Source organism: Letharia lupina, assembly GCF_014066315.1.
Source record: "Letharia lupina isolate WasteWater1 chromosome Unknown contig_13, whole genome shotgun sequence".
Lineage (NCBI taxonomy): Eukaryota > Fungi > Ascomycota > Lecanoromycetes > Lecanorales > Parmeliaceae > Letharia > Letharia lupina.
This window is the reverse complement of record NW_023502982.1, coordinates 1,911,580-1,924,667: the sequence shown is the minus strand read 5'-3', so window position 1 is coordinate 1,924,667 and position 13,088 is coordinate 1,911,580. Positions and strand designations below refer to the sequence as shown.

The 13,088-nt window shown below is 51.7% G+C and overlaps 6 protein-coding genes across 6 annotated transcripts; 3 read left to right on the top strand and 3 right to left on the bottom strand.

Moving 5' to 3' along the window:
* Positions 1–449: 449 nt before the first annotated feature.
* Positions 450–1,320, top strand: HO133_001984 (uncharacterized protein; the record flags this gene model as incomplete). The annotated part of the gene is made up of 2 exons (XM_037292912.1): positions 450–783; positions 902–1,320. 2 exons carry the CDS (start codon positions 450–452, stop codon positions 1,318–1,320), a joined length of 753 nt encoding a protein of 250 aa, XP_037151451.1.
* A 936-nt stretch (positions 1,321–2,256) lies between these two features.
* On the top strand, positions 2,257–2,950 carry HO133_001983 (uncharacterized protein; the record flags this gene model as incomplete). The annotated part of the gene is made up of 3 exons (XM_037292911.1): positions 2,257–2,335; positions 2,456–2,771; positions 2,833–2,950. 3 exons carry the CDS (start codon positions 2,257–2,259, stop codon positions 2,948–2,950), a joined length of 513 nt encoding a protein of 170 aa, XP_037151450.1.
* Positions 2,951–8,660: 5,710 nt separating this feature from the next.
* Positions 8,661–9,056, bottom strand: HO133_001982 (uncharacterized protein; the record flags this gene model as incomplete). The annotated part of the gene is made up of 1 exon (XM_037292910.1): positions 8,661–9,056. One exon carries the CDS (start codon positions 9,054–9,056, stop codon positions 8,661–8,663), a length of 396 nt encoding a protein of 131 aa, XP_037151449.1.
* Positions 9,057–9,475: 419 nt separating this feature from the next.
* On the bottom strand, positions 9,476–10,812 carry HO133_001981 (uncharacterized protein; the record flags this gene model as incomplete). The annotated part of the gene is made up of 3 exons (XM_037292909.1): positions 9,476–10,191; positions 10,244–10,444; positions 10,494–10,812. 3 exons carry the CDS (start codon positions 10,810–10,812, stop codon positions 9,476–9,478), a joined length of 1,236 nt encoding a protein of 411 aa, XP_037151448.1.
* A 479-nt stretch (positions 10,813–11,291) lies between these two features.
* HO133_001980 (uncharacterized protein) lies at positions 11,292–11,519 on the top strand (the record flags this gene model as incomplete). The annotated part of the gene is made up of 1 exon (XM_037292908.1): positions 11,292–11,519. The coding sequence occupies one exon, from the start codon at positions 11,292–11,294 to the stop codon at positions 11,517–11,519; it is 228 nt and encodes a 75-aa protein (XP_037151447.1).
* A 292-nt stretch (positions 11,520–11,811) lies between these two features.
* Positions 11,812–12,655, bottom strand: HO133_001979 (uncharacterized protein; the record flags this gene model as incomplete). The annotated part of the gene is made up of 4 exons (XM_037292907.1): positions 11,812–11,865; positions 11,925–12,031; positions 12,160–12,519; positions 12,589–12,655. 4 exons carry the CDS (start codon positions 12,653–12,655, stop codon positions 11,812–11,814), a joined length of 588 nt encoding a protein of 195 aa, XP_037151446.1.
* Positions 12,656–13,088: the final 433 nt, after the last annotated feature.

The following is a 13,088-nucleotide window of genomic DNA, read 5'->3' as shown; positions in this document are numbered from 1 at the left end:
CAGCCGTGATGATATCTATCTCTATAAATTCTTAATCGCGCACAGCCTGTAACTTAGAAGCTGGTGTATTCGGTGACAGCATTACACTTTAGGTTATGACACTCCAAGTCAAAACCAAACGCCCCAAAAGCCTCGGACTATGGTGAGCACCCGCTGTGGCCCGCAACAGACCCGACGGTTCGGACAAGCCGAATGAAAGCAGAAGCCAAGGGTATTTTCGAGTGACATCTGATACCGAGCCCTCCAGCGTTCCCGAAGTTTTTCCTGAAGATACTTCCTGTCTTGCTTTAGATCTGGGTATGGAGGAAAGCGCGCCTTTTCCCGCCAAGCTCGTGGAAAGTCTCGAAAACGCCTAGTCGCCTTCAACCGTCTTGGATAGGAAGCCATGTCTTGCAGATGCTCTTCTCGCTTTTTCCTGACAAAGCTGCAACTTCCTTCTTCCCTTCAACATGTTGACATTGAAAAGTTCAGTTTCAAACGGCATCAACTTCCCCTTCCAAGCCTCCCACCGCATACGAGGCCCGAATGTCATATCTAACGAGACTATTCCTGACGTGCTCTCTGTCTATCCGTATTTGCTTGCTCAAGGCGAGTCTGTCTCCCTGAAAGCGAACAGTAAGGTCGAAGACCTCACTCGAGAACTCGAGAACAACAGCATCATCTACTTGACGTCCAGCATCAAAGCCTACACACAGCCACGAAGCTGCAAAAGACTTGGATTGATGGTTTTGGCAGATCGAAACGGCCGACCTGCACACCATGGTGCATCAGCCACACCACTACGTGCGATATCAATTCGACTAGAAGGGACTTGAGGAGGGTTTAGGCCTGCCGAATACCATCCCACGCAAGTTGGAATGTTTGACGTTGCAGGGTCTATTGGTGTAGCCTCTTGCTACAGTCAAAGACGCCTTGGACCCCAACGAGCCCATACCAGATACACATGGCTTCTACTTCACCCATTCCGAACGAGTGCGCACAGCCGTGTGGATCTTTTACCAATTCAGCAAAGATCCAACGGTAGAGCAAATGTCCCTGTATAATGCCCCTGACCCACTTACAACTCATGTATCCAAGTTTCACCCCGTCCTCAGTCCCGCCAGCTCTCTATTCCCGCATTTGAACCAATTCGCCGTGTCAGTCCAGAGTACCCTTCTCAATACAGCGTCTCCGACCATTAATCACCCTGCAGACCCGCCGCAAAAGCTCTTCGCCTTTCGCCGTACCCATACCCAGCACGTCTGCCTCGAGCGCTGGAACCAGCATCTCCTCTTTTTCGTCATCTGCTATTTCATCCACCACTTTGTCCACCACAAGTAGCTCCGTGAGAGAAGCGAGACGGGTTTTGCTGACCGTTACGACTAGACCAAAAGGTGATCACTAGTAGTCCGTCACTAAACAGTAACTTATACTAGTTGTAGGCTTGAAAGCGTACGACCGCTTTCCCACACACATCTGTGAGCAGCGTGTCCGCATCAATCTCGTCATCAAATTCGCCATGTCGCTCTTCATCTGCCACATCGTTCAGCTTTCCCTTCAAGCATCGAGGTAGTAGACAGAGCGATAGATGACTGATTAGGAGGAGTGGATCGATATAGGTCCATTAGGATTCGGACATGTCTCCCCAAGTTCTATCATGGCATCATCCTCGTGGTCCAAAGGCGCGGCGTTGGGCGTCAAACGAGAAAAGGTAGGTATTGTTGAGATTTATGAAACACGTTTCAAATAGTTTTATAAGTAAAAGGTTTGAGATGTGTGAAGTGCAAGGGCTATCATCTCTCCGGTTTCGGAAATACCACGAGGGCAAAGCTGATCCAATAATGTTCTGCTTGCCTGGCATTGAAATAAGCGCCGCCAAGGCCGTCAAATGTACGTAGATTCTGGACCAATGACCATCCAATGGTGCTCCAGCGAGTGGCGCTAGCTGCGCCACGACGCCACGACGCCACGAAGAAAATGACGAACGGGAAGCGGGAAGCAGCAGGCACAAGGCACACACGAGACCAGGAAAGATCAAATTTGGGTCATGGGTGACATAGGTATTATGTATTGCCAATTTTACTTAAGAACCTGCTTTCCTCCCTTTTCCCAAACATGCATTTATCTTTCCCCCTATTCTCCCTCTACACTCTACCTACACCTCATTTTTGTCCCCCCTATTTCCTTTCGAATAATTACAGAACCCATCTCTTGACGAGAAGCCCAAGATACAACACATACAATCCCTGCTACCACCAGTACAATATCTAATAAGCAATGCTTGACATAATACTCATCGCGCTACGCGCCGTGCAGGCTCTCTTCGCCATTATAGTCCTCGGACTCACCGCCCATGGTACGTCTGCTCTGACTTCCCTCTCTTCCCATTTCCCCCATCCCACTACCGCCGTGTGTGTGTGTGAGAGAGAGAGAGAGAGAGAGAGCGCGCGAGCCCAGCTAACCACCCCCCCACCAGTCGCATCCTACGGCTTGACCCCCTCCTCTGACAGTTTCATGGTGTTTGCCTCCGTCTGGACGCTCCTCATCCTCATCTATCTCGCCCTAGCGCCGCGGTTCTTCTCCGCCGTCGCCCACCCGATGGCCATGCTCGCTCTCGACGCGCTGACGATGCTATTCTGGTTCGCCGGGTTCATCGCGCTCGCCGTCTACCACCACCAAGCGGAACGTGTGTATCTCGGAGACGGGTTAGGGGACGTGTACAAAGGGTGCACCCTCGCAGGGGGGTTCTGCGGGGAGATTGAGGCGGCGGCGATATTTGGGGCGTTTGAGTGGTGAGTTGGCCCTCCGACTTTGTGGTCCCGGCGGCGTTTGAGCTGATTGTGCATCCTCTAGGGCCCTCTTCGTCGCTACCACTGCGTTACTGGCACTCGAGTTCATGCGCGGCCGTGGTGGAAGGTCATCCAAGAATGCCGCCGGCCCTTCGACATTCGGCGGCACTACGCAGGTTTAGACGGAGGCGATCCTGAAGAAGCTCTTCTACATATCGCGACTGCTTTTTGGTTCCCTCGCAAGCGTTGGAGGCGTCCCGAGCGTGAGCGAGTGATGATTACGGCTCTTTTCCTTTCTCGATACCCGTTCTGTATATGCACGCCGCGAGGCTTCACATACATGCTCGCTGCCAGGAAGCTATGTCTACTATGTGTAAGATTCTGTTGAGGTAGTACTTGGTCTGCTTAATAGCTAATGCTCGACGTCTGATATGCATATACCATTACCATCACCATTAATCCAGCAGCTCTGATCAAAGCCCCCAGCATCTCATATCTTCTCCGCATCATCGCTAACTCGCATACATCATCCATGAACCGCGATCTTAGCACCTATGACCGCGGGATCTTTATCCTCTCTCGTATCGCGGCAGTTCAGGAGACGGAGCATACCTCTAACACAAATAGCACACATCATGCAGCGCACTATGCAAATCTGATCAGCCCGAGTGCCTTTCACCAAAGCTGCCACGCACAATGCTGAATCTCCCGCGTCACCGACTCCGGATGGCCAGTCGAGCAGTTCGGATTGTACTTCAAGCTATACAGCCTATTCCGATCAAGCCACTCCTCCTCCGGCTCCGCCGGCCGGTTCCCAACAATACCCACACGCCTCCACAACCACTCGATGCTTGAGCTTTTGACAAAACTGCGCTCTCCAAATCCCCCACTCCATCTCATTATGCGCGTAATACGTACGATCCAGCATCAAACCGCACGATTCGTTCATCCTCACGGACAGTGCCTACATCACCGTCACAGCACTCGCCATAGATCAAACGCGACCTGATCGGCTCGCCGTAATGTTTCACAACACTCAAGAGTTTAGGGTCGACTAAGACAAGGAGCTGCTTCGATGCGACCGAGGTCAACCAGGAGCTGACCTTTCCGTCGAGATCCAAGACGCTTTTTACGAGATGCGTAGAGGAGTCAGTAGCAGTCAAGAAGACCTTGATCCTATCCAGTGCGCGTCTACTACCCTTGGAAAGCAAACAGCGAACCCCACATTCCCATCCGAAGTCGCGAGCATTCCCAACCTCAAGAAAACAGCCACTCCATCTTGAAAAATCAGAAGCAGACGTCATCCGCGTCGGACCCTCGCGTTGACTCTGCTCGAAACCACGGAGCCGGGCCGGTTTGTCCGTGACGGATGCTGAAGACCCGCCTTCCCCAAACCCACGAGCTCCCATTCCGAACGACGTCCTGGATCAGCGACCACCAGTGCTCCAACTGCCGAATCTTATCCAAGTCCACAGACACGGGGAGAAAGGCGTACGACGCCACTGTAGTCGACTAAGACCATGGAAAGAATTGGGCATCCTTGATTCCGGCGGGCAAAAGGCATCGAAGTCCCGCTCACTGCGCGGACCGGGATTTTCGCCGGGCAACAAGATGCGAAGTTGGTTGCAGCGACCTCGAGGCGCGGTGCTTGTGGCTCCGGCCGTACCCGTACGTGAAGGGAGCCGTTGTACGTTGCCTTCCTGTGCAAAAAGCCGGATGGCTTCCTGGCGGACCCGGCGCGACGAGACGAGCAGCGTGGAAATGCTCCCGGGGTATGAGATTGGATTCGTGGATTGGGTCACGGAGCTCAGGTGGGAGGTTCAGCAGACGGAAGGGTGACATGTTTGGTTCGCGAGAAGGCTGACGTTGGAATACGGCAAAGAAGGGCTTGAGGAATGGACTTGGGATCAGTGTTTTTCCGAGACGACCGTGCAGTAATTCTACCGTGTGAAGGCACAGAGAGAGCTAAAGGACCTTGACAAATCGGAGTGACGTGGAAAATGAGGAGGCCTGACAAACAATACGTGTCTTCTTTGAAGCCAGTAAAGGGGAAATAGATATATGAGTAGAGATACGCTCGTACCGCGAACGCAACAGGTGATACGTTTATCAAACACGCTCTTAGCCGCTAATATCGCACCAGAAACACCCCTCAACGTTGCATCAACCTTCCCACAGCCCACCAAAACGTCAACATCCCACCCCATTCCGGCGTCTTCCCTTCAAACTCCGCGATCGGATCCACTTCTTCACCCTCATCCCCCACAACGACCTCTCCCTTCTCTTCACATCGCGCCGAGTCGGCCACGAAGCCCTGCAAAGTCTCCACAGGAACGCCACCTACGCTATGACGGTCCGACCCTCCTACGACGCCGAAGGGGAGCGGAGAGTCGAAGGTGTAGATCTGTATATATCGCTACTCCACTCAGCTCCACTCCACGAGCTCGAAGTCGAGAAAAGACTCCTCGTCAACGGACCGAGAGAATCCACAAACCGCACCGTGGGAGTGGATTTTGAAAAGCGTTGGGCGAACAGGTCGGCTTCTGTGGACGAGGGTGTTCTGAAATATCCCTCGAAATTCGGTTCGCCATAGTCCTGGTCGAAGCTTTGGCACAAGTCAAGCCGTACGTTCCTTGGTACCACGTGGGCACAGAACCCGGACTCGAATACTGTGCGCATGGAGCATGGGCCAAGTCCACGTGGCGGTCAGCAATCAATCGAGGTGACTGGCATTGATCTTGCAACAAGTCTATGGGACATTCGGTCATGAAGGTGAAGTTTGATGTGTTGAGTACGCGGGAGGAAACATGGTGTACATAGCGCAGGACCGTGTGTTGAAACTCGCTTGGCGCAGAGTGTTCAAAGTCATTTTGAGATCACCATCAGAGCTATTCTGCCTGTGCGCCAGCAGTCTCTTCATAGCATGGCCTAGGCAGTAGGCAGGGGGTTTTGAGTGATATTGCATGTTCTGTAAACAAGGAGGGCGGAATGAATGCCTCCAATGTGATGAGACACAGCGTCTACGCATGACTCGCATCTTCTGCGAAAGAGCGTATCGGTTATTGTCAGGCCTGGTTATCGTTCTCACACTGGACAGTCAGTCGGAAATTCAGAAACGACAAGGTTTCTTGTGGTGTTGTATGGACTTGAAACAAAATGAGAGATTCAATCCTTGCACTCAACATACATGCCTAGCCGGTAATGTTTTAGAGTCGCTAACACTCCGACGTCGTCCATACCTGCTTTCAGACTCCTAGCCTCTCATCTTTCCTCTAAATCTGAAAAATTCAGTTGAAAAAGGGGGTTGTTTATTTCGACAAGATTGAATAGCTGCTTTCTCGCGCAGTCTCACGAAGAGATCTTAATTTACGGCAGCTTCCCCTCACAACGATCACTACTTCCGACGAAGAGTGCGTTACAAAACGACAAGGTGATACCGTTTCTTTCGCCTATGGCACAAGTTGTTGAACTGGGTCTCGCGAACAGTGCCAGTCTGCAGCAAATCGGACCATTCGTAGAGAAAACGCTTGTACAGAGTGTAACTGCTTGATATCATTCCGTAGACGGAATGGTACTCAAGTCATCGTTGCCACGAGCACCGGCGGCCATGCGTTAATATACCAGTCCAGTATGGCCTTGGCACAATGCTGTTTGCAGCGCGGTGCCGTACATTCCACCGCTAGTATTGGCATCGGCACCGTTATCCAGAAGTAGCTGCACTATACCGTGATGAACCCCGAGAGCGGCAAGCTGCAAAACATTACCGTAGAACTCACCTTCAGCATCGACATCAGCTCCACTGTCGAGCAGCAGTTGAACGACCGCGTCATGACCACACCATGATGCAACTGATAGTGCAGTGGCGGAGCTCGCATCTCACCAACTTATGTCTGCTCCGCGATCCAATGCCAGTCGTATGCCCTCTATGTTACCATTTCCACGCTGCATCTAGTAGCTCATCTCCAAGCGTATCTCGCATACGGTTGTTGTGTGTGTTTAATCTTTGGCCCCGGAGATGCTACGACTGCACGCTGCTTGTTCTTGGTATTTCGAATCCTTTTGTCCTTCGCGACGGGTAGTCGAGCCGCTGTCTAAGATGAGATCTCGTTTTCGGGACTAAATAGCTTTGTGCTTGCATCGAGGAGGTATTTGGTCGTCTCCACAGCATCTTCCACTTCGCTGCTTTTAGAATACGTCATAGCCAGACCTTTGAGAGGCAGCAACGACCGACGGTCCTTTGGCCACGATGATTCTTGGAAGATCTATGATATTCTATTGCTTGCATGAACACGTCCTTGCCTTCGACCATGTACGCAATGTTGAGGTATCGGAGAGGAAATTGAGCCATCCAGCGACTGTAGTGGTGGCAGAGCTCGCCGTCAGGGGCCTCGAGCTTTTGAGGCTCGACGTAACGCCGAATAATCTAATGAAAATGCCTGATCAAGGTTAGACACTCTATCTGAGATCCTTAATCGACGATATCTTTTGGCAAGCATTTGCTCAGTTCGCAGGCTGCAGCAATTATCCACCTCTCCTTCATTTCGCTCGTCAGCGTTTCCAATCGCCACCGACTGATGGCATGATGGAGCGAGATGCTAACGGTACTCCCTTCGGTGTCTCTCTTCAGTTTTATAATGCATAAGCTTTCTAGTTGACCTGTTGCGAGCTGATATGCGAGTCGGTCACGTCCGAAACGACCAAGCCAAGTCATCTCGCGCGTTGGTTGTACTTCGGACCGACCGGAACAGGAAGATACAGCGCTGCCCTCCTGCCGATGCACTTGACCCATCATTTTCATAGCGATTGGGCGCGGACCGAAACATGAAGCGAGAGCCAGTATATTCTCAGAGTCACCGTCTTTCTCGAACCTCGTAAGGATAGATATGTTCTTTTAGTAATCCCAGGCACTTCTAGCGGGCTTGTGTGCCATTTACCTCTGATATTGTGTCTCGAAATGCCTCAGAAAGTCCCGGACAGGGATACCTTGTTCGATCATAGCTCTAGCTTGTTCGATTGCCAGTGGCACCCCATCCATCGCTGACAATTTGTTTCGGAATTTTTGAACGAGGGTCCAAGATCAGCGACCCTTCTGGAGGACTTGAGAATCCGAACACCTTTGTCTAAGTTAGCTTCGACGCCCACACCGGAAAGCAGCATCTCGCAACCATGAACGAGATCTGAACCACTTATTTCCAGGCCCTGGAGATCCAGCGCCTTCATTGTGCGCGAAAATGTACTAGTGGACATGGTACTCCCATGGCTGCATTAAGGTACAAGATCTCGACAGCCAAAGCTTTCCAAATCATCCAAGCTGTCGAGTACCACGAGCCAATCTTTGTTCTTGCCGGAAGCAAGCCACTGCTGAACGAGGCGCATGTGCGCTCTGGCTTCCACTGATGGTAGACCTGGCTGTGCTACGTGTCTCCATCCCAAGACAGTTGCTGAAAGGATTCTTCGGCACTTTCATAGGTGGGCAGCATTAACCCAAAATACTGCAGAGTAGTCTTTCTGGTAGATTTTCAGGTATTCTAGCGCAGTTCGAGTCTTTCGATATCCACCGCGCCCCCCAGAGAAACGCTCTGTGTCGCCCAGTATCATTTGGCTGGAGAGACAGCATCGTACGTAGTTGACTGAGCTCTGAAGCACGTCCAAAAAATCCATGTCTTGAGACTGGCAACTCTGAGAGAGAAATAGAACCTGAGTCTTGACGGTTTCCACCAATTGGACATCATCAAAAGATATATTTTCATATACGTAGCAAACTGACTTTGACTTCGTGCGTCCTCGTGTACAATCGCTCCATGCACAGTGAACATTCAAAGATGGATGCGCCCATGTTGAGTACGAAGGTTTTTTCAGCTCTGCGTGAAAGTATGAAAGTTAAACTCGCTATCAGCGACTCGCCACTACCAGCGTCCCATTCAGCACCCCAGCACCATCCGCCACGACCGAATACACCGTGACCTCAATACTCTCCGTCTCGCCTGTGGCACCCTTCCCACCCCTGCCCCCGCCCCACTGCACGCACTCCGTGATCACATTGCTCGCCGCCCGTGCGACAAACCCCCAAGACGACACCTCGCTCCTCACGCCGCGGTTCAGGCGCACATCGATGACGCAGTTGCCGTACTGCCTGGTGCGTGGCAGGTGCCATTTGGCGTTTCCGCTGCGGTGGTCGCTGAACGTTGGCCAGGTGTAGCTGTGGGTGCGGGGGTCGTATCGGATGTCGCTGGGTTTGTCGGAGGGGAGGAGTTTGGCGGCAGGTGGCGACGTCGAGGTGGTGGCCATGTTGTTGGGCGCTGCACTCGACGGCGGAACTGGGTAAGGAGGGGTTGGGAATGGCGCTTACCATGGGGAGTATGGGAACAGTCGGCATTGACCTGATGATAGGAGTGAGGATGAGGACGCAGAGATGCAACATTGTTGGCTTCATTTTGCTACCGTTGATTGCTGAGTGGCTTCAGGGTGTTTTTTAGAAGGTTGGGAAACCGAGAAGAAACATCGCGCTTTAACTGAGCGGGAATGCAGCTGCGCTTTGAACGGAGCTCGGTCTGGTAGAGGGTCCATACACGCCCGAGAAAGCTTCTTGCTTTTGCAACACTGTTCTCCTGCATATGCACGCTTGGATCCATCCCGTTCGTATGTGTGTTGTAACGAAACTTACAGTCTCGGCTCATCCTCTTCTGCGTGCATATCTTTTCCTACCCTTAAAGCTTCGCAGTCCTAGGACTCAGATACCCTACCTTCCCCTTCACAACACCAAAAGCGCCTCCTCCCTTCCCAAACATCTCTTGTAGATCCCTCGCAATCGCCTCTGGCTTCTCCCATGCTGGGAAGTGTCCGCCGCTCTCGTTTTGGCTCTCATACATCACTGGCCCCATGGTTCGTCCCCACGACTTCGGTACCACCGTGAGTTCTTTTGGAAAGTGTGCCAGACCCAGCTTTACGTGCGCTATCCATTTTTCCGTCCTCTCCCGGCCAAATTGCGTGTCATGCATTGCTTCGTAATAGATTCTCAGGTTGGCAGCAACACCAGCGGTGCTGAACCAGTAGATAGATACCCAAGTCAGTATTTCATCTTCGGTCCAGGGATAGCTATCCGTCCAGTCATGCAGCTTTTCATATATCCATGCCAGCAATCCGACTGGAGTGTCTGCGAGTGCATATCCCAGTGTTTGTGGTTTTGTGCTCTGCTCCAGGCGGTAGCCGCTGCCTTCTTCTAAGAACCACTTGCTGCGGGCATGTCCATCTTTTTCGCGTTGAGTATAGGGCGCAAGGGCATGTTGGGTAGCAAGAATGGGATGGGATAGGAATTCTGGAGCGTGGCCACGGACCATGTTTATGTGAGAAGCCATGACGTGTTGGGGGTAGAGGAGGCCCATTATGCGGGTTATCATGCAGCCCCAGTCGCCACCCTGTGTGACTATGCACATCTCGTGTCAGATTATGTTTCTGATTGGGGACAAGGGACGTACCATATTTATCGTACCCAAGCTTGAGCATAAGCTTGTGGCATGTCTCAGCGTATTGAGGTAGGCCGAAGCCTTTCTTCTTCGTGCCAGAGGAAAAGCCGTAGTTGGGAAGAGAGGGAGCCACGATGTGGAAGGCCGGGGCCTCCTTACCGCCATTGGCAAGTAGAGGGAGGATCTTGGTGACTTCGATGAAGCTGCCGGGCCCTGAGTACAATCAGCAGGCAGGGTCGCAGGGTTGATAATGGTCACGCACAGCCATGGGAAAAGAGCAGAGGGATTGCTCCCTCTACATCGCTCTTCTGATACACGAAGTGTATATCCAAACTTTCGAAGCCGTCGACTTGAATTGCAGTCTTGAAATTTGGGAGTTCATTGAGCTTAGCTTCTTGCTTCCTCCAATCAAACTTTTCTCGCCAGTATTTGACCAATCGTTTCACGTCAGCCAAGGGGGCGCCGTAGTCCCAGCCCGCTTGGTCGAGCTCGTCAGGGAAGGTTGTGGCTTCAAGCTTTTGGGTAAGTTGTTGGCGCTGTTCCTCAGGGACGGAGATAGTGTAGGGCTCAATTGATGCCATGATGTTATCGTAGGTGGGAAAGAGAGAGTAGCAGGTATTGGAGGGGATGAGAGAGCGTATTTATCATGATGCTGTAAGCTTTTAGCAGGCGCACCTGTCATTAAGTACTCTCACCACTTGCCCGTTTTGTCCGTGAGGTGACGTATTTTGGTGGGGCTTCACCTCAATGGAAATTCTGCCCCTCCAGGTTTTATCTTCAACCACCAGCAAAACAAACGACATCTCTTCGCAGAAACACACACTCATCTAAGGTATTCAAAGCACGAACTGGTGTAAGTATCATTCAACAATCAGCACCTTCTACCCTTGGACAATGACCATCTCTTACCTGCTGCCGCGAATACAGGCGAAGAAGTCTTTATCTCTTAAACCTCACAAGATCAACTTCAAGAGCTTCTTGCTGACATGAATCATGCAGACCAAAACCATACCAATATCACACCCTTTTCTACCTATTCCACCACACCCAATCAAACAAGATGTCAGCACCCCACGCAGGCCGCCAGTCTCCGGAGCCAGAGAAGCAGTCCAACGATCAGGTTGGAGCTCCCGCGTCTGGCAAGGCTGACGCCGGCAAAACAGAGACTGGGTCTAAGGATGAGAGCATAGACACGAAGGACAACGCTTTAGAGAGCAACCCTGTGGGGCCGATGGAGGATGCCGCTCACAAGAAGGTCAGCAAGGAGGGGCGTGGAGATATTGTCTAGATGGGAAATGCCAACTGGGTTGAGCATGAGACAATGAAGCAACGAGCCTAGTGGCAGGAGAGGTCTACGAGATCGTCATGATGGCACGAGCACATGAGCTAGGAATCGAAATCGATGAAATGCTCTGATGCTTTGGCCTATATGTTTCTCTCTCAGTGAGATCCCAAGCGATAATGCAAAAACTCCTCGTAGCCAACCACTTCCAAAAAAAGAGCCCAATGCCCTAACGCCAACGCTGTATGCTGAACATGCTTACCTTCCATATATACTACAACGCACCATCAGCTCAGGCTTAGCTATCACCCTGACCCGACACCGGTATATAGCTCCTTCGTTCTCTCGCACTCTGTAGAGCCAACAAGTCAGTGAAGTCCTAAGCCTGAACATGCCATACAGAAAGCTCACATCGACCCACTTCGCCACCCACGGCTTGATGGCAGCCCAGATCAGCAATGCCGCCGTAGCAATGATGAATATAAAGACCACCGCCTCATCCTTTCTCGAGTCTCGCTCTGCAGCACAACGTCAGCCAGCTGTCCTCCTCCATGATACCCGTTCCCTTCCTTCTATCTGTTCACCCACTCATTCCGTCCCTATTCCCTGATGCCCCAATCTTGCAACGCATGGTAGGCAGACTCACGAAAACATGTAGTAAACACATCCTCCATCCCCGCACCCTTACAGATCGGCAAATTATAATCCAAACAGAACTGCCTATTACAATCATTGCAGTTCCCCGCCCGATATTCCTTCCGATCATCATCCCCCTCCTCCCCCTTCCCCTTCCCCTTCCCACCGTCTCCGTCCGGCAGGGTCTTTGGAGGCGCATCTTCTGCAGGAGGATCATCTGGTATGCGGTCTTGCGCATCGTCGGGGTCGTCAGGGGCGCGAGGGAGGAGGAGAGCGTTGTGCATTATGCGCGGGGAGGTGGAGATAGGGGCGTCGAGGGGGATAATGGTACTGTTGGTGAAGCAGGTGCATTTGCAGAAGGAGGTTGGTGCTGTTGGTGAAAGGTGTATTAGTACAAGCTCCCAGGTAGGGAAAGAAGGGGGGGGGGGCGAGAATGTACAGGCTGCAGACGTGAGAGTGAGGAGGGCGGAGAGGGAGAGGGAGATGAAGATGGTAGTGGGGAGCATGGCGCGTGTTTGCTGGCTTGGTGGAGAGGGAGGGAGTTGGTGGATTCTTGTGGAATATACGCTTAGTAGCTGCGCAACATGCCAAATGACAGTCACTTGGTCGCTATACAGCCGAAGCCTGTTGTTGGTGGTGTTACAAGCCCTAAATCATTAGCCCTAACCCCTAGACCTAGCCGAGTTTGTGTATCCGTTTTCAAATATTGTTCTGTGTAGGGGTTGTAGCTGAGACAACGTTATCTCTGAAGGAATTATTGTTGAAGGCATGTTGTCAATGTAGATATAGATAAGGAATGCGATATCAGGAAGGCTGCAATTTCCCTTGAGGTAGAATAGTTCAGACAACCTTCGAGCATCGCCTTTTCGTTCCTACAATGTCTTCCTTACCCTCTTCTTTCCTGCCAACTTATAGAACCCTTTCCAGTGTAGCCATCTT